Source organism: Salvelinus namaycush, chromosome 2 (assembly GCF_016432855.1).
Source record: "Salvelinus namaycush isolate Seneca chromosome 2, SaNama_1.0, whole genome shotgun sequence".
NCBI lineage: Eukaryota > Metazoa > Chordata > Actinopteri > Salmoniformes > Salmonidae > Salvelinus > Salvelinus namaycush.
The window spans coordinates 63,015,612-63,042,094 of NC_052308.1; the positions used below are offsets into that span (position 1 = coordinate 63,015,612).

Below are 26,483 nucleotides of genomic sequence, written 5' to 3' on the forward strand. Positions count from 1 at the left end.
TAGTGTCTGGTATTGTATATCGTTACTGACCTGAAATCATGTCTTTTTTCCCCCTTTTTTTTGTTGCATGGAGAATTTTTAGCACCAGCTCCCACACATTGTCAGTCTTGTCTTATTGTCTATCCCTATTTCTTTCTGACTGCAATTAGCAGTCCAGCTAGCATGACCAACAAAGACCTCAAACTCAGCAGGGCCCATTTGTCTTTCTGCTGGGCGAGCTAGCCACTAAATTGATGTGAAAGCTAAGCAGATACTAACATGCTAATTGGATTAAGGCTAACAAATGAGATATTGAGAGCTTGATGGTTTTCCTAATTTTCAAGTTAAAGCATAGACATATTTTTTCCCCCTCTGGTTCCAAGTGTTGTCGTGGTAGAAAACAACAACGTGTCACCTTAAGGTAATTCATTCCAGGAAAGGTTTGTTGGTAGCGGGAGTTGTAAGGAAGTTGTTAGTCGGCATGACGACTGGATATCAGATTTTTTTTTAAAGTAGCTTGATGCTTAAACTGCTGGTTGCGCAATCCTCCGTTAAGGAATATAGGATTATCCGTTGTTCTTGCTCCTTCGACACAGCCTTTCCTGTTGTGCATTATTTTAAGAAAGCATACGAAAGTTGCTATTGTACAGGTTATCGCCTATGCTGGTGAAAGGATGAGTAATATTGATACTATTGACATTACATTACCTTGTATAATTCTGATGGGTTCAAGAGAAGGGTCGTTTTGTTGTGTCAAGGCCAGAGAGAGACTGGATAGAGGTCACTGGTCCTGGAAAGCTTTACCAAGGAGGAAATTAGCTGCAGTAGGAGAGGTCAGTGCACCAGGCAGCTCATTGCCAAGCCTGTTCTGTGAAGTCGGACTAAATCCTCTCGTTTTCTCTCCCTATTGTTGTTTTTCTTAACAGGGGCAAGTTTACATTGTTAGGAAATGTTTTTTTAATACTGTTATCTTGAAAATAATTGCTTTTACCTAGGCCTATTTATGTTTTCCTAGTTTGTGCGCATGTCTGTGCATGTGGTCCATTCTTTGTAATGTGTGCGAGAAAGTGTCCCTGTTAGCAATTAGCTGAGCTTACAGCCTCTTCAGAGAATTATAGTAGGTTGTATACTTTTGTCACTTGTTTGCATTACATTTAATAAGACCTATATGGGCCCCAACTTGTTATAACAATGAACACCATCCTCAGGATATTTGGATAGAATTTCAAGAAAGTGTCCTTCGATTCTGAGAACTCAACTGACGTGTTTATCTGGTGAGTGTGTGACTATGAACACCTATGCCATTCATCACCTTTCCAGATGTCTCTTTAGGCCTGTATGGCAATTATGATGAGTCTCCTGTCATTCCCACTAGTGTTGTCACGATACCAGACTTATGACTTCGATACCAGATTTAGTATCACAATACTCGATACAAAAACGATACTCGATAACCAAAACGATACCACAGCAAAAAATATTGATTTTCCCCAGATTTCTCAGGTTTTCGGTCTTGAATTTTTTTCCCCCTACTGTTATTGACTTGTTTATTGTTTACTCCATGTGTAACTCTGTGTTGTTGTCTGTTCACACTGCTATGCTTTATCTTGGCCAGGTCGCAGTTGTAAATGAGAACTTGTTCTCAACTAGCCTACCTGGTTAAATAAAGTTGAAATAAAAAAAATAAAAACACACTTTTTACTAGAAAAACATTATTGGATGTTCAATCTCTACAAAGATGCTTAAACCACATCAGGGGACCACTTGTCTTGGAAAAATTCTAGAAAAGTAGGTTTTTGAGTGTGGTTACCCTTTCATTCAAGTGTGCAGGCGCTCAGCACTGCTGTTTGGTTAGCTGTTTTTCTGTAGCACACACGTGAGGGAGTTTATAAAACAAATGGCTATTGGATTAATGCGAAAGTGTATGATTCTGCCAGGTAGGCATAGGCTACTTTGTTTTTTGGAAAGCCTTTCCATCTTTTATTTATTTATTTTATTTAACCTTTTATTTAACTAGGCAAGTCCGTTAAGAATTCTTATTTACAATGACGGCCTACACCTACACTGGTGCCAATTGTGCGGACTCCCAATCACGTCCGGTTGTGATAAAGCCTGATTCGAACCAGGGTGTCGATAGTGACGCCTCTAGCACTGAGATGCAGTGCCTTAGACCGCTGCGCTACTCGGGAGCCCGAAGGCGGTCATTCATTAGCATCGTTAACGGCTAGACAAAGTGGCAGATGTATGCGCACCGCACACACCAGATGGGCCGTATCCTCTTCAGGAAGTTGCAGGGAATACGAATCACTGATGCCTTCTGTTCATGTCTTATCATAAACTTGGGCAAATGTAATACATTTAGAATAAGTTGCAAACATTTCATTGATTACCAAACGTGAGCCACGTTTGATAGAAGAACCGAAAGTGACACAATTCTAGTACCAAACCATTTTTCATGTTATAGTTTCAGTGTACCGTACAAACACTACTGCACTGTGTGACTCATCTGTTGGGAGTGAACCTGCGTGAACAGCTGTCTGAGCTCAGAGCCCAGTATCTAATGAGGTCCCGTCACTGCAGTAATTAGCCTCTCCCATTGCCTTGCAGCTGATGACTCCATTGCAGTCATACAGGCCTCCACTGGAACATCAGGGGAGGAGGGATTACTTCAGTGCTTGTATACACATTCACATTAGCACGTGTACAGTACACACACTTGTTGTCACATGTAACCACACAACTATAGGAGGGACTACTTCAGTTCACACACACACCAACACACAACGACACACACGCACACACAACCACTTGTTGTTTTATGTTGTCTAGTCATGATGATTTATGTCAGTAATATGGAACAAAGTAGTTCTGTGTTCATGAGTGAGAGAGAAATGGGGACAATTGAGGAAGAGACTGAGGACAAGTAACCTGTACAAGTGTGTGTGGTGTGAAATGGAAATGTTTTATTTGTATATCCCACTCCCCCTGAGACACCCCTGTGATTTCAAGAGAATAAGACCTAGTGGTGGAGAAAGGAAAATGGATTAAGGGCAGGTATTTAGACCGGCTTTAGTCTGATTTCTATGTCCCAAGTGGCACCCTATTTCTTATTTATTTTATTATTTAATATATATATATTTTTTACCTTTTATTTAACTAGGCAAGTCAGTTAAGAACAAATTCTTATTTTCAATGACGGCCTAGGAACAGTGGGTTAACTGCCTTGTTCAGGGGCATAACGACAGATTTTTACCTTGTCAGCTTGGGGATTCGATCTTGCAACCTTTCAGTTACTAGTCCAACGCTCTAACCACTAGGCTACCAGCCGCCCCATATATAGTGCACTACTTTTGATCAGAGCCATATGGGCGCTATATAGGGAATAAGGTGCCATTGGGATGCATCCCATGTGTTATAATTAAGCAATAAAGCCGAAGTGTGGTATATGGCCAATATACCACGGCTAAGGGCTGTTAACTTCTTGCCACTAGGGGGGTGCCATTTCGACATAGTACAAATTCGTTTCCAAATTAAACTGCCTCGTACTCAATTCTTGCTCGTACAATATGCATATTATTATTACTATTGGATAGAAAACACTCTCTAGTTTCTAAAACCGTTTGAATTATGTCTGTGGGTGAAACAGAACTGGACTTAGAGCAATTTCCCTATGTGGAGTTGAGAATGCAGAATTTTCCAACCTGTTCTCAGACCTGTTTATAAATCTGCCTGTCTTCTATTGGTTGAGATGCACTGCATACGCCTTCCTCTGGGTGTCAGCGAATAGAGGGCCTTGAAATGGAGTCTCTAGGCAGAGCTGAAAGTCTATAAATTGATTGGAAACGAGGTGTATCTTTCTTTTCCCCTTCGCTCTGACGCACTGAGGACCTTGGAACGTTCTTTTGGAAACATCGGTTATAGATCTTAGACATTTCCGGCTGTGTTTTTATTCGATATAGGCTTTAAAGACATCATAATCTTGTTATTTTGAACCGAATTATATCAGTTTATGTCAGTATATTGCGATTTTCGGATATTTATTTTCTTGGCGCTGTAGGAAGTTGGGTATCTCTCTCTCTCAAGCTAATGTTTACTGCTAATTGCAACGTGGAAGACGACGTTCTCCAACCTAGCAACGATTCTTTTGGACAAAGGACACCTATCCCAAGATTCTGATGAGAGTTCATCGAAAAGTAAGAACTATTTATGCTGATAATTCATTGTTCTGTTGAAAAATGTCAAATGCATAAGACGCCATTTCTTGCAGTGTAGCCTTGCGTTATCGCACCCTGTATTGCGCAGTAACGTTAATTTTAAAAATGTAATTCAGCGATTGCATTAAGAACTAATTTGTCTTTCAATTGCTGTCCAACCTGTATTTTTTTAGTCAAGTTTATGAATAGTTTTCGATAAGAATAGGTGTCTTTCCAAGATGGCGCCGGACAGATTGCTTGAGTATTTGGACACTATTTTCATTGTATAAGCACGATTTGTGCCGCTAAATATGCACATTTTCGAACAAACTCTATATCCATTGTGTAATATGATGTTACGGGACTGTCATCTGAAGAATTCTGAGAAGGTTAGTGAAAAAATTTATATATTTTGGTGGTTTATACGTTATCGCTCTTTTTGCCTTGAATCAATGCTGGGGTGATGTTTGCACATGTGGCAAGCTAATATAAAGCTATATTGTGTTTTCGCTGTAAAACACTTAGAAAATCTGAAAAATTGTCTGGATTCACAAGATCTGTGTCTTTCAATTGCTGTACGCTGTGTATTTTTAAGAAATGTTTTATGATGAGTAATTAGGTAATACACGTTGCTCTCTGTAGTTATTCTAGTCACTTTGGTGAGATTTGTGATGGTGGCTGCAATGGTAAACTATGATTTATACCTGAAATATGCAAATTTTTCTAACAAAACATATGCTATACAATAAATATGTTATCAGACTGTCATCTGATGAAGTTGTTTCTTGGTTAGTGGCTATTTATATCTTTATTTGGTCGAATTTGTGATAGCTACTGATGGAGTAAAAACCTTTGGAGTAAAAAAAGTGGTGTCTTTTGCTAACGTGGTTAGCTAATAGATTTACATATTGTGTCTTCCCTGTAAAACATTTTAAAAATCAGAAATGATGTCTGGATTCACAAGATGTGTATCTTTCATCTGGTGTCTTGGACTTGTGATTTAATGATATTTAGATGCTAGTATTTACTTGTGACGCTAGGCTATGCTAGTAGCTTTTCTACTGATGGGGGTGCTCCCGGATCCGGGTTTGGGAGGTGTTAGAGGTTTTTAAGTACGACGCAATGCAGAATACCTGGATATAGCCATTAGCCGTGGTATATTGGCCATATACCACAAACTTCCGTATTGCTATTATAAACTGGTTACCAACGAAATTAGAACAGCAAAAAGTACTTTTTTGTCACACCCGTGGTATACTGTCTGATATACCACGTCTTTTAGCCAATAAGCATTCATGGCTCGAACCATCCGGTTTATAATGACATCTGTTACTGTGGTTTACAGCAACACGGCTGTTGAATGTCCTCATTGTGCTGCTGCCTGCTGCTGACCCCGAGACCAGGCAGGGACGGGGGTGGTAAATGACTTGGCTTGGCTGGCTCACCCCTAACATGTGACTGTTGTCCAGTCTGAGTCTGCCCTGCTGTGTCTAGGTGAACCGGCTGGGGACTGACATCACTTCATTGTCCCCATGGCAAAGAAAGTATTTTTGGCAGCTCTTATTATCATCATTTTTTTAATGAATTGGTTATTATTGATCACGCTAAAAAAGTCAGTGGTACACTTTAGATTGCAAATATTTTTGGGGGGGTTTACAAGGTGGTTTGATTTTGACCAACTTTTTCTATAGAAAATCCCAAGTGTAACATCTACATTTTACATTTTGGTCATTTAGCAGACACTCATATCCAGAGCCACTTACAGTAAGTAGTGAGTGACATTTTCTTTCAACAGTTTTCCTACGTTTCCCCCGTGGGAATCGAACCGACCACCCTGGCGCTTGTGCCATGCTCTACCAACTGAGCTACACGGGGCTACATCTCCATGAAATAAAATGCAGTAGCCTCCATGGACAGACACAAGACACTGATTTACCGCTGTGCACTGACATGATGCAGCTGTTTCCTGATGGGAAAACTGTTAAAAAAAGATGACCCCTTTTGAAATGTCACAGCAGTAGGTGCCACATGTTGTCATTACTTAGGCTAGGGGACAACTTGGGGTCAGTATGGAGTCAAGGAATAGAAGTAGTTGGACATTCCTCCATTCTTTTCCATCATTAAACCACATTCTCCTGCAGAGGCACAGAGGCACAGAGAACAGCTTTTAGCAGCCAAGACCAATCCATAGCAATCTGGCAGTCTGCTGAAATCATGCATTATTTATTGAGGGAAGGAAGCTGATCTCAGATCAGCAGCTCTCTGTTTGTAACTGTGAGCGAGGGAACAACAGGGTAGAAATGATACTGACCTAAGAGCAGCACTTTGACCACACCTTGTGTGTAGCCGTCAGGTATATGCATGTTTGCCTGTGTCTGTGCTTGTATGTGTATTGTTAACTTGTGCGCATACAGTTGAAGTCGGCAGTTTGCATACACTTAGGTTGGAGTCATTAAAACTAGTTTTTCAGCCACTCCACAAATTTCTTGTAAACAAACTATAGTTTTGGCAAGTCGGTTAGGACATCTACTTTGTGCATGACACAAGTCATTTTTCCAACAATTGTTTAAAGACAGACTATTTCATTGTATCACATTTCCAGTGGGTCAGAAGTTTACATACACTAAGTTGACTGTGCCTTTAAACAGCTTGGAAAATTCCAGTAAATTGTGTCATGGCTTTAGAAGCTTCTGATAGGCTAATTGACATCATTTGAGTCAATTGGATGTGTACCTGTGGATGTATTTCAAGGCTTACCTTCAAAAATCAAAAGAGATCAGCCAAGACCTCAGAAATTTAATTGTAGACCTCCACAAGTCTGGTTCATCCTTGGGAGCAATATCCAAACGCCTGAAGGTACCATGTTCATCTGTACAAACAATAGTACGCAAGTATAAACACCTTGGACCACGCAGCCGTCATACCGCTCAGGAAGGAGACGCGTTCTGTCTCCTAGAGATGAATGTACTTTGGTGCGAAAAGTGCAAATCAATCCCAGAACAACAGCAAAGGACCTTGTGAAGATGCTGGAGGAAACGGGTACAAAAGTATCTATATCCACAGTAAAACGAGTCATATATCAACATAACCTGAAAGGCCACTCAGCAAGGAAGAAGCCACTGCTCAAAACTGCCATAAAAAAAGCCAGACTACTTTTTGCTACTGCACAAAGATCATACTTTTTGGAGAAATGGCCTCTGGTCTGAGGAAACAAAAATAGAACTGTTTGGCCATAATGACCATCGTTATGTTTGGAGGAAAAAGGGGGACGCTTGCAAGCCGAAGAACACCATCCCAACCATGAAGCACGGGGGTGAAAGCATCATGTTGTGGCGGGGCTTTGCTGCAGGAGGGACTGGTGCACTTCACAAAATAGATGCCATCATGAGGAAGGAACAATATGTGGATATATTGAAGCAACATCTCAAGACATCAGTCAGGAAGTTAAAGCTTGGTCGCAAATGGGTCTTCCAAATGGACAATGACCCCAAGCATACTTCCAAAGTTGTGGCAAAATGGCTTAAGGACAACAAATTCAAGTTATTGGAGTGGCCATCAAAAAGCCCCGACCTCAATCCTATAGAAAATTTGTTGGCAGAACTGAAAAAGCTTGTGCGAGCAAGGAGGCCTACAAACCTGACTCAGTTACACCAGCTCTGTCAGGAGGAATGGGCCAGAATTCACCCAACTTATTGTGGGAAGCTTGTGGAAGGCTACCCAAAACGTTTGACCCAAGTTAAACAATTTAAAGGCAATGCTACCGAATACGAATTGAGTGTATGTAAACTTCTGACCCACTGGGAATGTGATGAAAGAAATACAAGCTGAAATACATAATTCTCTACTATTATTCTGACATTTTACATTCTTAAAATAAAGTGGGGATCCTAACTGACCTAAGATAGGTAATTGTTACTATGATTGAATGTCAGGAATTGTGAAAAACTGAGTTTAAATGTATTTGGCTAAGATGTATGTAAACCTCCGACTTCAACTGTACACTGCATTCAGAAAATTCTCAGACCCCTTGACTTTTTCCACATTTTGTTAAGTTACAGCCTTATTCAAAAATGGATTAAATAGTTTTTTCCCCCTCACCAATCTACACACAATACCCTCATAATGACAAAGCAAAAACAGGTTTTTAGAAATTGTTGCTAATTTAAAAAATGGAAATTTCACATTTACATAAGTATTCAGACCCTTTACTTTGTTGAAGCAGCGATTTACAGCCTCGAGTCTTCTTGGGTATGACGCTACAAGGTTGGCACACCTGTATTTGGGGAGTTTCTCCCATTCTTCTCTGTAGATCCTCTCAAACTCTGTCAGTTTGGATGGAGAGCATCACTGCACAGCTATTTTCAAGTCTCTCCAGAGATGTTCGACCGGGTTCATGTCCGGGCTCTGGCTGGGCCACTCAAGGACATTCAGGGACTTGGCCCAAAGCCACTCCTGCGTTGTCTTGGCTGTGTGCTATGGGTCGTTGTCCTGTTGGAAGGTGAACCTTGGACCCAGTCTGAGGTCCTGAGTGCTAAGGAAGAAGGTTTTTTATCAAGGATCTCTCTCTACATTGCTCGGTTCATCTTTCCCTCGATCCTGACTAGTCTCACAGTACCTGCCACTGAAAAACATCCCCACAGCATGATGCCGCCACCACCATGCTTCACCGTAGAGATGGTGCCAGGTTTCCGCCAGACGTGACGCTTGGCATTTAGGCCAAATAGTTCAATCTTGGTTTCATCAGACCAAAGAATCTTGTTTCTCATGGTCTGAGAGTCTTTAGGTGCCCTTTGGCAAACTCCAAGCGGGCTGTCATGTGCCTTTTTACTGAGCAGTGGCTTCCGTCTGGCCGCTCTACCATAAAGGCCTGATTGGTGGAGTGCTGCAGAGATGGTTTTCCTTTTGGAAGGTTCTCCCGTCTCCACAGAGAAGCTCTGGAGCTCGTTCAGTGACCATCAGGTTCTTGGTCACTTCCAAGGCCCTTCTCCCCCGAATTCTCAGTTTGGCCGGACGGCCAGCTCTAAGAAGAGTCTTGGTGGTTCCAAACTTCTTCCATTTAAGAATGATGGAGGCCACTGTGTTCTTGGGGACCTGCAGAACTTGTTTGATACCCTTTCCCCAGATCTGTGCCTCAACACAATCCTGTCTGGGAGCTCTACGGACAATTCCATCGACCTCATGGCTTGGTGTTTTCTCTGACATGCAACGTCAACTGTGGGACCTTTTATAGACAGGTGTGTGCCTTTCCAAATCATGTCCAATCAGTTGAATTTACCACAGGTGGACTCCAATCCAGTTGTCATCTCAAGGATGATCAATGGAAACAGGATGAACCTGAGCTCAATTTTGAGTCTCATAGCAAAGGGTCTGAATAATGTAAATAAGGTATTTCTGTTTTTTTATCAATTAGAAAAAATGTCTATAACCTGTTTTCACTTTGTCATTATGGGGTATTGTGATTGATGAGGAAAATGTTTTATTTAATCCATTTTAGAATAAGGCTGTAATTTAACAAAATTATACTAATGAGCTAATGAAGAGGAATTTATCTTTCACGCAAACGCACACACAGCCAAGAGGATCAAGGTTGGATGGACCACACACACACACACACACACACACACACACACACACACACACACACACACACACACAATGATGATACAAATTTTGGGTTGCACCTCAACTCACACTGTGCCCTCCACTTCTTTCCTAATTACTTTTAGCAACATTTAATTTAAAGTGCTTTATTGGTGTGTGTGTGTGTTGCTTTTTATACAGTTCTAACGAAGAATAATGTACGACATCTGACCTCGTAAGAATATAGTTGAATAGACCTCCTAAATCTACAGGTTATTAAAGAAGTTTAAGAAAAGTTCCGATTGTCTCCCCTTCTTTCAAAACCAAATACAAATGTTCATTTTGGGTCAGTAACCGAGCCGACAAGGTGAAAAATCTGTCAATGTGCCCTTCTGACTAGTAACCGGAAGGTTGCAAAAACGAATCCCCGAGCTGACAAGGTAAAAATCTGTCGTTCTGCCCCTGAACAAGACAGTTAACCCACTGTTCCTAGGCCGTCATTGAAAATAAGAATGTGTTCTTAACTGACTTGCCTAGTTAAATAAAGGTGAAAAAATAAAAAATAAATAAAAACGATTGTTATGAAAACTTGAAATCGGCCCTAATTAATCGGCCATTCCGATTAATCGGTCGACCTCTAATCCTAACTGATCTCAGACAGGGCATTTTTACTAGGATAAATGTCAGGAATTGTGAAACTGAGTTTAAATGTATTTGGCTGAGGTGTATGTAAACTTCTGACTACAACTTTATATGTGCATGATAGTGCTGCACAATATGGGAAAATAATCAAATTGCAATGTTTTTGTTATCTAAATTTTGAGATTTGTGAATTTAGTTGCGATTTAGATCGATACACTTTGAGCTGTTGGAATCATAGAAATAAAATTAGTTTTCCGGTTCTATGGTTGGTGTTTGGCATGACAACTAATGAAAATAAAACAAGTATGGTAAAATTTGTGACAGGGTAGTAACCAAAGTGTTGATCAGTTTCTCAGGGGACCCTTACTACATTTGAATGTTTAAATTAATGGCGTAATAAAAAAAATTATTGTCAATATTGCAATTTTTAAAAGAATTAGATGAATTGTGTAGCCCTAGTGCACGGTATGCATGCAACGGTTAAACTGTGCTTGTGTGTGCACGCTGGAGGGTCAAGGTAGGTGTCCATTTCAATTGCAGAAGACTTGCTGTCTCCAAAATCATTGCTCGATGTCTGGAGGTGTCTAAATATGGCGCTTGCTCTGCACTGAACACTCTATCATGCACCCCCACTTCTCTATTTTTGAAACACTGGTTTTTAAATGTAAATCCAAATTTGCATTGATCCTAATGGCAAGGCTTTCCACCATCGTTGAAAAATGTTAATCAAGCGTTACACGAGAACAGATCCATTATGTCGCCTAGGCTACTGTCAGACAACCACTTTTGTAGTCAATTACAGTCGTAATGTAATCGTCAAACGGGTTTGAAGTGGTAATGGATTTCACTGTCATGTGGTAAAGGTCATGTTTCAACCGTGTCACTGTCTTATGGTTGAGTATTGAGGGTGTTGGGTTGGTTGCAGTTCTAGACTATCTCTTATACAGAATAAGTTAAACCGTGTTTTTGTCCTAGGCTCTGAGATAGGCCTATATCTTTAGGCTTAATACCCTTCTTCCCATAAGTGAGGCCTTAGGCCTACTACATCATCATTGTGCGACGTGTGATTGAGCTGCCCCTGCTCATCGACCCACTGGCTTCATTGGAGTAGGACCATTTGCCCCAAGGCCTACAGTATATGCTGACATGACGTCCGTTTTGCTTTCTCCCTCCTAAATGGTTAAGGCAATGAATAGAGGAGGGTAGGTTGATCTTAGATCTGTGTTTACACGTGACTTCTACTTTATTTGTATTTTTTATTTCACCTTTATTTAACCAGGTAGGCTAGTTGAGAACAAGTTCTCATTTGCAAATGTGACCTGGCCAAGATAAAGCATAGCAATTCGACACATACAACAACACTGAGTTACAAATGGAATAAACAAAACATACAGGCAATAATACAGTAGAAAAAAAGAACCAAAAAAGTATATTTACAGTGAGTGCGGTAAGATAAGGGAGTTAACTTCTCTGGGATATGTGGGACGCTAACGTCCCACTTGGCCAAAAGCCAGTAAAAATGCAGTGCGCCAAATTCAAATAAATTACTATAAAAATCTAACTTTCATTAAATCACACATGAAAGATACCAAATTAAAGCTACACTGGTTGTGAATCCAGCCAACATGTCAGAATTCAAATAGGCTTTTCGGCGAAAGCAAACGATGCTACTATCTGAGGATAGCACCATAGTAAAAAAGAGAGAAGCATATTTCAAGCCTGCAGGCGCGACACAACGCAGAAATAAAAATATAATTAATGCCTTACCTTTGACGAGCTTCTGTTGTTGGCACTCTAATATGTCCCATAAACATCACACATGGTCCTTTTGGTCGATTAATTTTGTCGATATATATCCAAAATGTCCATTTTTATTTGGCGCATTTGATCCAGAAAAACACCGGTTCCAATTTGTGAAACGTGACTACAAAATATCTCAAAAGTTACTTATAAACTTTGCCAAAACATTTCAAACTACTTTTGTATTTTTTTACGTAAATAATCGATAAAATTGAAGACGGGATGATCTGTGTTCAATACAGGATTAAAACAAACTGTAGCTAGCTTTCTGGTCACGCGCCTCTAACAAACAGTACACAACAAGTTACCCTCGTTCAAAATGGCCGTACTTCTTCATTACACAAAGGAAAAAACCTCAACCAATTTCTAAAGACTATTGACATCCCGTGGAAGCGGTAGGAACTGCAAGAAGGTAAATTAGAAATCTGGATTCCCAATGAAAATCCATTGAAAGAGTGACCTCAACAACAACAAAAAATCTGAATGGTTTGTCCTCGGGGTTTCGCCTGCTAAATAAGTTCTGTTATACTCACAGACATGATTTTAACAGTTTTAGAAACTTCAGAGTTTTCTATCCAAATCTACTAACAATATGCATATCTTATCTTCTGGGGATGAGTAGCTGGCAGTTGATTTTGGGTATGCTTTTCATCCAAACGTGAAAATGCTGCCCCCTATCCTAGAGAAGTTAAGGCAATAAATAGGCCATGGTGGCGAAGTAATTACAATATAGCAATTAAACACTGGAATGGTAGATATGCAGAAGATGAATGTGCAAGTAGAGATACTGTGGTGCAAAGGAGCAAGATAAATAAATACAGTATAGGGATGAGGTAGACAGCCCATCTATGTACAGGTGCAGTGATCTGTGAGCTGCTCTGACAGCTGGTGCTTAAAACCTCTCTAGGCTAGATGGGACGCTACCGTCCCACCTGATCAACATCCGTTGAAATGGCAGTGCGCCAAATTCAAATTAAATTACTATAAATATTAAACTTTCATGAAATCACACATGCAATACACCAAATTAAAGCTACACTTGTTGTTAATCCAGCCGCTGTGTCAGATTTCAAAAAGGCTTTACGGCGAAAGCAAACCATGCTATTATCTGAGGACAGCACCCCATCAAACAAACACAGACAATCATAATTCAACCCGCCAGGCGCGACACAAAATGCAGAAATAAAGATATAATTCATGCCTTACCTTTGAGCTTCTTCTGTTGGCACTCCAATATGTCCCATAAACATCACAAATGGTCCTTTTTGTTCGATTTAATTCCGTCGTTAAATATCCATTTATTTGGCGCATTTGATCCAGAAAAACACCGGTTCCAACTCGCGCAACATGACTACAAAAGTTACCTGTAATCTTTGTCCAAACATTTCAAACAACTTTCCTAATACAACTTTAGTTTTTCTTTTTTGTGGTAAATCATGGATAAAATTTAAGATGGGATAAACTGCGTTCAATACCAGAGGAACACAAAGTGTAGCGAGCTTTCAGGTCACGGGCCTCTATTAAACAATACACTTCCCTCGACCCTTTTCTTCATTTCTCAAAGGAAAAACATCAACCAATTTCTAAAGAGTGTTGACATCCAGTGGAAGCGATAGGAACTGCAAGCAACTGCCTTAGAATTCTAGATTCTCATTGAAAACCCATTGAAAAGAGTGACCTCAATTTTTTTTACCCCTGGATGGTTTGTCCTCGGGGCTTCGCCTGCCAAATAAGTTCTGTGAAACTCAGACATCATTCAGAGTGTTTTCTATCCAAATCTACTAATAATATGCATATCCTAGCTTCTGGGCCTGAGCAGCAGGCAGTTTACTTTGGGCACGCTTTTCATCCGGACGTGAAAATACTGCCCCCTATCCCAAAGAAGTTAAAGCTAGTGAGGGAGATATGAGTCTCCAGCTTCAGTGATTTTTTTTTTTTTGCAGTTCGTTCCAGTCATTGGCAGCAGAGAACTGGAAGGAAAGGCGACCAAAGGAGGAATTGGCTTTGGGGGTGACCAGTGAGATATACCTGCTGGAGCGCGTGCTACGAGTGGGTGTTGCGATGGTGACCAGTGAGCTGAGATAAGGCGGGGCTTTACCTAACAGAGACTTATAGATAACCTGTAGCCAGTGGGTTTGGTGACGAATTAGAAGCGAGGGCCAACCAACGAGAGTGTACAGGTCGCAGTGGTGGGTAGTGTATGGGGCTTTGGTGACAAAACGGATGGCACCGTGATAGACTGCATCCAATTTGTTGAGTAGAGTGTTGGAGGCTATTTTATAGATGACATCGCCGAAGTCGAGGATCGGTAGGATGGTCAGTTTTACGAGGGTATGTTTGGCAGCATGAGTGAAGGATGCTTTGTTGCGATATAGGAAGCCGATTCTAGATTTAATTTGGGATTGGAGATGCTTAATGTGAGTCTGGGAGGAGAATTTACAGTCTAACCAGACACCTAGATATTTGTAGTTGTCCACATATTCTAAGTCAGAACCGTCCAGAGAAGTGATGCTGGACGGCCGGGCAGGTGCAGGCAGTGATCGATTGAATGGCATGCATTTAGTTTTACTTGCATTTAAGAGCAGTTGGAGGCCACGGAAGGAGAGTTGTATGGCATTGAAGCTCGTCTGGAGGTTTGTTAACACAGTGTCCAAAGAGGGGCCAGAAGTATACAGAATGGTGTCGTCTGCGTAGAGGTGGATCACAGAATCACCAGCAGCAAGAGCGACATCATTGATGTTCCGTTGGTCACTTCCAGTCTCTCTAGTGAAACCAGAGATATCACCTGACAACTAGGGCAAAAAAGTGCAAGTGTCTAAACGGTACCTTGTTAATTAACCTAACTGCTTCCAAAGCCATTTCAATCCGTTTACTTTGTACCATAGACAAAACCCAGTCTAGTCTTATTAATTGGATGAGCAGTCTCTCTGACTTCTCTTCCACGCAGTCGTGGTGTCTTAACCCAGTGGAAACATCACCATTCGCCTTGTTACATCACTCGGAGACCATTGCCCAGGGTCACTTGCTATAATAATGGTTACATGATCATTGAACCACATAAAGGTATACAGTTAAATGATAAAGCCTAGGAAGCTTGAGATAAGGACGGACTATATTTGTTAAAGGATGGCATAAACAACAGTTATGTTTGTATGCCAAAGGTATGGTTGTCATTCCAGTATGACTATCCTACCTATAGGCAAAAGTAGCCTGTGTTTGGTCCATTCTACACAGTTGAATTCCCAGTATGCCTACCCCATCCATTGTTTTTATCACTTGCTTGCCATTTTTTCCTGAACAAAGTCTCTTGTTTACGGTCAATGACACAAGCAATCATAAGACAAGCCTGTATTGTGCGTTGTCATGTGTGGGCTGGATGATGACCTCACTGTTTGCTCTCTATCGCCATCCAGACCAAGGGTCATATGATGAACCAACAAGACATCAGTCCCAAATGTCACTCTGTTCCACACTGTTCAATCCATTCCTAGAATTACTGCTAGGGAATTAGGCCTAGATGGGACAATCTCATTATGTGGATATTTTGGTCCCTCATAGCTTGTTGTGAAGGTGTTTGTTCCCATTCTGTGGCAATCACAGAGAGTACAATCCATCCCACTTTGTTTCTATTTCCGTCCCCACGTCAACAAGCTTCAAACAAGCTCCACTTTCTCCTTTTTATAAAGGATTTATCTTCAAATAATTAGTCTGGCATTTTATGTATTGCTCTGAGGGGTGTGTGAGTGCATGTGAGAGAAAGACACAGAAAAGGAGGGAGAGTGTCAGACACAGTTTGAATGCTTGCATATGACGTGGGTTCTTAAATCAAGTGTGTGTGTGTGTGTGTGTACGTATGTGTATGCGTGCGCTCCTGCGTGCGTGCTAGTTGGGTGTTTGTCTGTGTCTCACCTGGTGGTGTCACAGTGGGGTTATAATCACTAGGTGTGGGTGGGATGATCGGCGATGCTGACGCAGAACAAGCACAGAGACTCAGCATGGCATTCTGTCAGCCTCTACCCACTCAACCCTTTCTCTCCTTCTCACTCCGTCTGGGAATGGGAAACAGTGGTGCATATTCAGATAACCATGCCGTCATCTATTCATCCATATAACCATGCATTCATGTGTACTTGGTAACTTCCAGGAAAGCCTGCATTGATTTTGACGAATCTACCATTCCCTGTCTTTGTTTATTAGGCTACCGTCTAACATCAAATCAAATGTTATTACTCACATGTGCCGAATGCAAATAGTCTGAGTAGCCATTTGATTAGATGTTCAGGAGTCTTATGGCTTGGGGGTAGAAGCTGTTGAGAAGCCTCTTGGACCTAGACTTGACGGTCTGGTACCGCCTGGTATAGACAATTTTTAGTGTATTGACAATTTTTAGTGCCTTCGTCTGACATCTCCTGGTATAGAGGTCCTGGATGGCAGGAAGCTTGGCCCCAGTGATGCACTGGGCCGTACGCACTACCCTCTGTAGCGCCTTGTGGTCGGAGGCCAAGCAGTTGCCATACCAGGCAGTGATGCAACCAGTCAGAATGCTCTCAACCTGCTCCACTACAGCCCTGTTGATGAGAATAGGGGCGTGCTCAGTCCTCCTTTTCCTGTAGTCCACAATCATCTCCTTTTTGTCTTGCTCACGTTGAGGGAGAGGTTGTTATCCTGGCACCCCTCGGCCAGGTCTCTGACCTCCCTATAGGCTGTCTCGTCGTTGTCGGTGATCAGCCCTACCACTGTTGTGTCATCGGCAAACTTAATGATGGTGTTGGAGTCGTGCCTGGCCGTGCAGTCATGAGTGAACAGGGACTACAGGAGGGGACTGAGCACGCACCCGAGGGGCCCCTGTGTTGAGGATCAGCGTGGCGGATGTGTTGTTACCTACCCTTACCACCTGGGGGCTGCCCGTCAGGAAGTCCAGGATCCAGTTGCAGAGGGAGGTGTTTAGTCCCAGGGTCCTTAGCTTATTGATGAGCTTTGAGGGCATTATGGTATTGAACGCTGAGCTGTAGTCAATGAATAACATTCTCACATAGGTGTTCCTTTTGTCCAGGTGGGAAAGGGCAATGGCGAGTGCAATAGAGATCGCATCATCTGTGGATCTGTTAGAGCGCTATACAACTAGGAATGGGTCTAGGGCACAGGCACTATGGTGGTCTGCTTGAAACATGTTGTTATTACAGACACAGACAGGGAGAGGTTGAAAATGTCAGTGAAGACACTTGCCAGTTGGTCAGCGCATACTCCGAGTACACGTCCTGGTAATCCGTCTGGCCCTGCGGCCTTGTGAATGTTCACCTGTTTTAAAGGTCTTACTCACATTGGCTGTGGAGAGCGTGATCACACAGTCGTCTGGAACAGCTGGTGCTCTCATGGATGTTTCAGTGTTATTTGCCTCGAAGCGAGCATAGAAGTAGTTTAGCTCGTCTGGTAGGCTCGTGTCACAGGGCAGCTCTCGGCTGTGCTTCCCTTTTGTAGTCTGTAATGGTTTGCAAGCCCTGTCACATCCGAGCGTCAGAACCGGTGTAGTACGATTCGATCTTAGTCCTGTATTGAAGCTTTGCCTGTTTGTTGGTTCGTCGGAGTACTTTGCGGGATTTCTTATAAGCTTCCGGGTTAGAGTCCCGCTTCTTGAAAGCGGCAGCTCTAGCCTTTTGCTCAGTGCGGCTGTTGCCTGTAATCCATGGCTTCTGTTTGGGGTATATACGTACGGTCACTGTGGGGATGACGTCATCGATGCACTTATTGATGAAGCCAGTGACTGATGTGGTGTACTCCTCAATGCTGTCTGAAGAATCCCGGAACATATTCCAGTCTCTGCTAGCAAAACAATCCTGTAGCTTAGCATCTGCTTCATCTGACCACTTTTTTATTGATTGAGTCACTGGTGCTTCCTGCTTTAGTTTTTGCTTGTAAGCAGGAATCAGGAGGATAGAATTATGGTGAAATTTACCAAATGGAGGGCGAGGGAGAACTTTGTATGCGTCTCTGTGTATGGAGAGACGCATACGTTTTTTTTTTTTTTTTTTTTTTTTTTTCTCTGGTTGCCCATTTAACATGCTGATAGAAATTAGGTCAAACATATTTAAGTTTCCCTGAATTTAAAGTCCCCGGCCACTAGGAGTGCCGCCTCTGGCTGAGCGTTTTCCTGTTTGCTTATGGTGGAATACAGTTCATTGAGTGCAGTCTTAGTGCCGGCCTCAGTCTGGTGGTGGTGTGTAGACAGCTACAAAAAATACAGATGTAAATTCTCTAGGTAGATAGTGTGGTCTACAGCTTATCATGAGATACTATACCTCAGGCGAGCAAAACCTTGAGACTTCCTTAGATATCGTGCACCAGCTGTTATTTACAAAAATAATCGCAGTTCTGATGTCCAGAAGTTATTTTTGGTTATAAGAGACGGTAGCAGCAACATGATGTACTAAATAAATTACAAAATAAGTTACAACGCAAAGAAACAAATGAAAAAACAATTGGATAGGAACACGTAAAATGTCTGCCTGTTTCTCCGGTGCCATCTTAAGACCATCAACCTTCCTTGCTGCTTTAGCTTCTTGCATTCTTGTGATATCGTAGACTGTCACTTACGATCGATTCAGTGCTATTTATAGGGATTGCCTTTGTGATTGCTCCCGTTAATCATTGCTATAGTAGCCATGATTTCAGTGTTAGCCACTCAACTAGGAAATAGTATCGGCCTCCAGGGTGGTATTTTAGGTTTCTTTCACCAGCCCTGCAAGCCAGCTGGTCCCTCAGTGTGGTGGCCATGCTTGTCAGGGGACTGTGGGTTTCCTGTAAGAGCTGTGTTGGACTCCATCCCCTATCAAAGGAAAGGGCTCAGCCAGGGGAAGTCTTTAAGGGCTTAATTACATTTCCCCTCATTGATTTGGTCCTGCTTTCAAGAAGGATATTATAGGGGCATCTCATAGGATTTGGCTGCTGTAACTCGGCTTGATTAACTTTTGTTAATTGCTAAGTAATATGCCTTCTAGCCCTGCTATTAGAGTAGGTTCCTCCTCCAAACCTCGATTTAACAGTCTAATGCCCGTTGTTGAAACCATTCTTTTGTTCTGGCTGAGTTGATGTTGTTTGATAATGACACATGGGGACGTCATGTACTATATAGCCTACATGTCTGACATTGCCCTCCTGTTTATGTAGGTTCATGTGTGTGTATTTGCATAGGGCTATGTGTATTTGCATAGGTCAATATTAATACCCATTTAACGCCATATACTCTGTAGTATGAGTTTGTTTGGTAATGATACAGTATGGGGACATGTGTGTAACCTTTGCCCTCTCCCTGTCTATCTCCCTAGGCTGTGACCCAGCAGGAGCACTGCGATGGCCAGCTGCCACAGTAGCCATGCAGACAACGCCAAAGCTCCTCCTCCTTCAGCCTCACGGCCGCCACCTGTGCCCAAGCTCCACGTCCAGGGCTCGCTGTCCCGGAAGTCCATCACCATCCACTTCTCGCCCCTGGGCGAGGAGGAGGAGGAAGAGGAGCTCTATGGGGCAGTTGTGTCCTCTCCTCATCCCTCTGCTGGACCCAAGGAGGACCCAGGCATTGTGAAGGCCCTGGAGGCCAGCGAGGATCTGGTCCTTGAAGGAGCCGGGTTCAACTCTGAGGCTCAGGCTGCAGTTCTGCCTATGTCGTCCTCAACTGGTCCTCAAAGCTCCATTACCTCCACATTACCCTCTGAACCGAAGAGCTCCTCTCCTTCCCCTGCCTCCAACTGCAAATCCACTTCCTCTCCCTCCAAGTCTAGCGGCAAACCTTTCTTCAGCCTGGTCAAGTCTCTATCCTCTGACATCGTTGAGCCTTCTGAGATTGTCTCCATCTCCCCCGCTGCCCCCACTTCCGTGCGCCACCGCCACCCGATGAAAACCCTGGTCAAGTCACTCTCCTCTGACACCTCCCAGGAATCCTCCTCCTCCTCCTCGCCCTACCGCCTCTCGGACTCCCGCCTCCACCTGCAACTGTTCAAGCAGTTCACCCAATCCCGTGTCCCGGTGGGCGTCGTTGCCGGGAGTGACTCCAAGACCGCTCCCTCCTCGACGCTCACCTCCCCAGACAGCCGCAACTTCTTTAAGGCATCTGTGGAGGCGAGCATCGAGGACACTAAGCGCCGTTTCTCCGAGGCCATCTACGAGCCTCTCCAGCTGTTCAATAAGATCATGGAGGACAAGAGCGGAGGCATTGGCAGCAGTGCCTTCCGGTCCAAAGCACTTTCGTCCAGTGCTTCGGAGCTCACCTGCCTGGCCTCCCTCAACAATGGCCAACCGGAGAGCAACAACAACTCTAGCATCAAGGAGGAGGAAACTGGGGATGACTGGGAGTCCGAGGGAACCGGAAACGGAGCCAGCTTGCCAAATCCCACCGCTGACACCAGTCACACCAGAAGTCCTAAGATGTCTTCCTCCGCTTCCGCCTCTCTCGGCCTGGACAAGTGCTCCATGTCGGCCCTGGCCAAGCTGGAGGACGAGGACTTCTGTATCCTGTCTAGTGAGGACTTTGAGGATACCGAGGGGGATTATGTTGACAGAACGGACAATACATGCAGCCAAGTCAGACTTCCCCCTAGTGGCAGTCCGGAACTATGCAGTGACGACAAGTCAGTAGGAGAAGATCCACCACCCAGCATTCCACATTACACCCTGATCATCATCACAGCGCTGGTCTACGGGTATTTCGTGTTGCCCCTGCCCACCTACGTTGGGGGTATGCTGCTGGGAGTGGGACTAGGGTTCATGTTAGCTATCGCTGTGGTGTGGTTGGCCGGACCCAAGCCTTCTGGCAATCGCACCAGACATCCCAGACACCAGGGGAGGCTGTGGAACATGGCTCAGCTGGGCATCAAAGAGCCAAACATCTTCAAGGTGAGGCACTCCATGGTCTTCTAACGTATTTCTTTTCTAACCCCTCTTCAGGGACCCCCAGATGTTTCATAATTGAGTTGTACCCTGGAACTACCACTCCGGATTCACTAATCAAGGGCTTAATGATTAGTTGAGAAGTGGGATCAGTAGTGCTAGCTCTGGAATAGAGCAAATTCTTTGGGCAGTCTGGGAATCCCCGAGGAGAGGTTTGAAATCACTGTAAAAACCAATTAACTGAAGATATGCAGAATCCATGGTCACACGAATAGGCAGTGGTGCTGAACACAGCCCCAGAAATGAAAGATTCATAAGACCATGTTATTATTGCCTAGCTAATGGCCAGATTTCTATTCGTTAACAATGAGAGACCTGCTGTGGTAAGGTATCACGTTGAACTTTCCCAATACTTGTGTTATATCAGAGCAAAGCTGCTTTAGACCGAACATTAGAGAGATCGATTTCTCAAGGTCGACCTGTAATTCACTAGCCTTGATCTCATTAGTGTTCATTGTAAATTTTAAGAAGAAGCTGGATGACCGTCTTGTAGCCTGGTCTTAATAGCGGCAAATTATTATTTTAGCTCCTGCTGTTGTCAATGTAATACTGTTTTCATAAAAGCAACTTAAAATACTTTCACATGAAACTTCTAATGTTCCCAGATTTTTCAGAAATCCTAGTTGGAGGAATCCTCCAACTGGGACTTCTTAAGAACCTGGGAATTTGGGAATTGTGCAAACCTTGTAGAGAATGAATCGTAAGAGCACCATGAAGTAGGCCTAGATCAGGTCTCTTTTTAGACTGACTGATCACCTACATGTAACTGACAAAATAAAGGCAACACCAACAAAGTGTCTTAATAGGGCGTTGGGCCAACGTGAGTTGCCAGATCAGCTTCAATGCACCGGGGCATAGATCCTAAAAGTGTCTGGAACTCTATTGGAGGGATGCGACACTATTCTTACATGAGAAATTCCATCATTTTGTGTTATTTTGTTGATGGTGGTTGAAAATAATGTCTCAGGTGCTGCTCCAGAGTCTCCCATAAGTGTTCAATTGGTTTGAGATCTGGTGACTGAGACGCACAGACACCCTACCCTTTGAGACCCCACTTTCAAAGTCACTGAGATCTCTCCTAGATATTGTAGCCAAAATAATGGGCAAAAGGGCACTAAGCATGATGGGACGATAATTTCTTAATTAACTCAGGAACCTCACCTGTGTGGCACCACCTGCTTTCAATATACTTTGTATCCCTCATTTACACAAGTTTCCTTTATTTTGGCAGTTACCTGTACACCGTTTCAGCACCCATCATGATCCTTGACTGGCTTAAAGGCATACTTCGGGATTTTAGCAATGAGGCGAATTATCTACTCCCCCAGAGTCAGATGAACTAGTGGATACCATTTCTATGTCTCGGTGTCCAGTGTGAAAAGTTAGAGGTAGTTTTGCGTACCAATGCTAACTAATATTAGCGCAATGACTGGAAGTCTATGGGTATCTGCTAGCATCCTGTCACAGCCTCTTCTATTATCCTCCTCTAGTCTACTGACTAGTCTCAAGACAAATGCAGATGCCTGTTGTGACAGACCACATTAAGTGCCATTCAGAGAAGAAATATGCCTATTTGAGCATCAAATGAGATTGTCTCTCTCACCACTTTGATGTCAGAGGGAGCAAAAGAGCGAGGCGCAGAGGCAAATATACCTCATCATCCATTGTTAGCGCTAATAGACAATAAATTACCTGAGGGAAGTTGTCTTAGCGCTAGCCAGCTGGCTCATTCAGCAGCATTAGCACTCAAATGGATCAGACAGACCATACCCACTGTGGCTATATATCATACTCAAAGCCTGTTAGCCTACTTCTCTTCACTGCTAATGCCCTCCATAGCTTTCCAGACAGTAATAGACTCTGTGGTAGAGTGGTCACCCCACGTCCCGTGGCCCTCTTCCAAATGATGTCACCTCTGGACTGGCTGTGAAGGCCAGTCGGTCAGTCACATAATATAATGGAGAGGGTTCACTGTCTTGTTTGACCCCCACATATTGGAAAGCTGATGATAACATCACCGGCAGACAGCATACACATTAACTGGTAGGCTTTATTGTCCTGGGCTTGGCCTTGTCAGTCAAAGGGACAGTGAATGGTGGTGTTATGGACACAAAAGGGATAGGCTTTGTTCAGGACTATAATATGAGAATTTGGCGACAACAGTGTCTTCTCTATTTCTGTGTCTCGCTCTCTTTCTCTCTTATTCTCTCACATGCCCCCTCTGTCTCCTTTTCTCTGTCTTTATTTCTGTCATTCTCTCTCTCTCTCGCTCTCCCTCCTCCCTCTCTTCATGTCTAGCTGTAGGAGCAATAGAACCAGCACATCTAGGCCTATATCAAGTTTCCTGCAGGAGACTTGTGTGTCTGTGATGGCAAAGCTCTAGGGGCCGTCTTGATCTCTGCGAAGAGGAAGGGGCGAGATGAGACTGGAAGGTTGCATCCTAAATTGCACCCTATTCCCTATATAGTGCACTACTTCAGACTCAGCTGACGAGGAGAAGAGGCAGCGAGTTACTAGATGACTGCTGTCGCGATTTTACTATCCTCTTCAATCTACTGCCGTTGGATGAGGATTGTGTTAGTGGTTCAAGGCCAAACCAGCGGTGAAATATTTCACATGGTGGAATGAAATAACGTGAACAATATGCACTGGTTGTAAAAGCGATGATAGCCACTAGGAGCAACCAGTCTCAATCGTCACTATACCTAACAGTGCAGACCATCAGGGTTGAGGTGAAGTCGTGGATTGTTGTGTTTGAGTCTGTGATGGCATCACCGTTGTTTGAAGGTTAAGCATTTTAGAAGTTACTGGTCCCGTCTGTGGCATGGGGCATGTCAAGGGGTTTACCTCTTAGATTTGATTAGGCCTAGTAGTTTATGTTGATAGCAGTGACATTAGAACATACACACACAGTGTGCAGTCTAAGCCAGCAGGAGTGATTTATGAGGGGAAAACCGCTAGATAAATCAACACAGTTCATTTTCTACCATAAAGTTTTATAATTGACCTCCACACCAAATATGTTTGGAAGCTATTTTTCAAAAAGAAATTATGACTTTTTGACCCTCCCACTACATCATTTTGGTCTAATGGGGCGCCCTAGCTCACAAAGGGACTAGCTTTTCATTTTAATACTTATTGCATGTTCATAAATTGAAATGAGAACGCAAACAAACCCAGGAAAGGAGCTGAAAGGCTATCTACTAAGCCAAAGAGACGATGAAATGATTGGCTCAGGTCTATTGACAAGACATGCTTCATATTTCTCAGCAGCCTACTTTGAGCATTACCAAGTCCATCTTATCTGTTCCAGAGCATTTTTACACACACACCGGAGTTGTGAACTCAATTTTGACACAACGATTGTGATTTAGTTTCTATACATAGACGGAATCGGATGTTCATGCATTTAACATGAATTTGCTTTGTCAGGTGCCTAAAATCATTGTGTCTTTCCGGAAGGGTTCAGCAGTACAGAAGGTTCATACAGTGCATTTTTTTCTCATTTTGTTACTTCACAGCCTTATTCTAAAATGGATGCAATTATACATTTTTCTCATCAGTCTACACACAATACCCAATAAAGACAAAGCGAAAACAGGTTTTTAGACATTTTTGTAAATGTATTCAAATTTTTTTTAAACATACCTTATTTACCCAAGTATTCAGACCCTTTGCTATGAGACTCAAAATTGAGCTCAGCTGCATCCTGTTTCCATTGATCATCCTTGATGTTTCCATTGATCATCCTTGATGTTTCTACAACTTGATTTGACGTCACCTGTGGTCAATTCAATTGATTGGACATGATTTGGAAAGGCACACACCTGTCTATATAAGGTCCCACAATTGACAGTGCATGTCAGAAAAAAAACCAAGCCATGTCGAAGGAATTGTCCTTAGAGCTCCGAGACAAGATTGTGTCGACGCACAGATCTGGGGAAGGGTACCAAAAAATTGCCTGACTCATTTCTCTATCTCACCCTGCAGGGCTGGATGAACGAGATAGTGAACTACGACCCGGAGACATACCACGCCACTCTGACCCACTCTGTGTATGTGAGACTGGAGGGCTCCATCCTGCGCCTGTCCAAACCCAACCGCAACATCGCCCGGCGGGCCACGCATAACGAATCCAAGCCCGACGTCAGCTACATCAGCCAGAAGATCTACGACCTCACTGATAGCAAGGTGGGTGCATTTCCGCCTAGGCACAGATCTAGGATCAGCTTCCCTTCCCCCAATCCTAACCGTAACCATTTTAAAGTGGAAAATGCAGATTGACCCAAGATCAGCTACGGGCGGGGGTGAGGAGGGGTTGTGGGTGTATGTGTCACCATCTGCTATATATTATATATAGTATACGTGGTGTGTGTCCTTGGCCTTTGGTCTTCGAGTCAATTTCAGTTTAAGTTCCCATTAGGCCACATACACCTAACTCAATCAATCCTTGTATTCCCTCTCTAGATCTTTCTGGTGCCCCAGAGTCTGGCCAGGAAGCGCGTGTGGAACAAGAAGTACCCTATCTGCATCGAGCTGGCCAAGCAGGACGACTTCATGTCCAAGGCAGAGGGCGACCACAGTGAAACCACACACGAGAGAACCACGACCACAGGAGAGGCCACCGCGGGGACGGAGGAGGCCAAAAGGTCCAGTGGTCCAGAGCTGACCCTGTACCTGTTTGGTCGGACAGGGAGAGAGAAGGAGGAGTGGCACCGGAGGATCCTGCTGGCCTCCAAGCCCCCCAAGACGGGGATGAAGAGAGCCACCAGTCTGCAGGGGATTAAGACTGGTGAGTGGATGGATCTATGTGACACACACACACTCACGGACCAACTTACACACACATTCTTCCATACTAGTTATTTACAGGAAGTTGTCGCTTGTTGAGTCTCTTGACTCAACACTCATGTCTGGCGCTAGCATGCTTGCCCATATATAGTGTGACAATGTGAATGCACCTGAGGAAAGTGCAAGACCACATTTGTATTTCATAATGCACATGAAATATTTTGATCCAGCTGCTTCTTTCTAATATCTTGTTCACCTTTGACCCCCCACCGTCAGCCTTGAACTCCCACAGCCGCAGCAGCAGCCGGAGCAGTCTGGACGAGGTGCTAGCGTCTCAGTCAAGGACCAAGGACTCAACAGCAGGCATAACAGCCAAGACCAAGTCCCTACTGGACTACAGTGTCTACATGGCCACCCTGGTGCCCCCCGAGACTGGCACTGCCACTGCCACCCCCATCGCTGCCACTAGTCCCGTAGTCCAGAGTCCACAGAGTAGCCCTGGGTTGGGCAAGAAGGTACACCATCAACACTCCCTTATTTCTTTCTCTTTTTGTGTCTTTA

General features: G+C 43.4%; 1 protein-coding gene across 2 annotated transcripts in view; it reads left to right on the forward strand.

Moving 5' to 3' along the window:
- The window catches only part of LOC120065682 (testis-expressed protein 2-like), a 63,166-nt gene that overhangs the window by 20,823 nt on the left and 15,860 nt on the right, over window positions 1-26,483 (forward strand). For both annotated transcript variants that reach the window (XM_039016762.1, XM_039016754.1), the window contains exons 3-6: window positions 19,517-21,077; window positions 25,122-25,322; window positions 25,599-25,923; window positions 26,199-26,437. In XM_039016762.1, coding sequence (XP_038872690.1) covers window positions 19,542-21,077; window positions 25,122-25,322; window positions 25,599-25,923; window positions 26,199-26,437 — 2,301 coding nt within the window. In that variant the 5' untranslated portion in view covers window positions 19,517-19,541. The remainder of the gene's footprint in view (window positions 1-19,516; window positions 21,078-25,121; window positions 25,323-25,598; window positions 25,924-26,198; window positions 26,438-26,483) is intronic.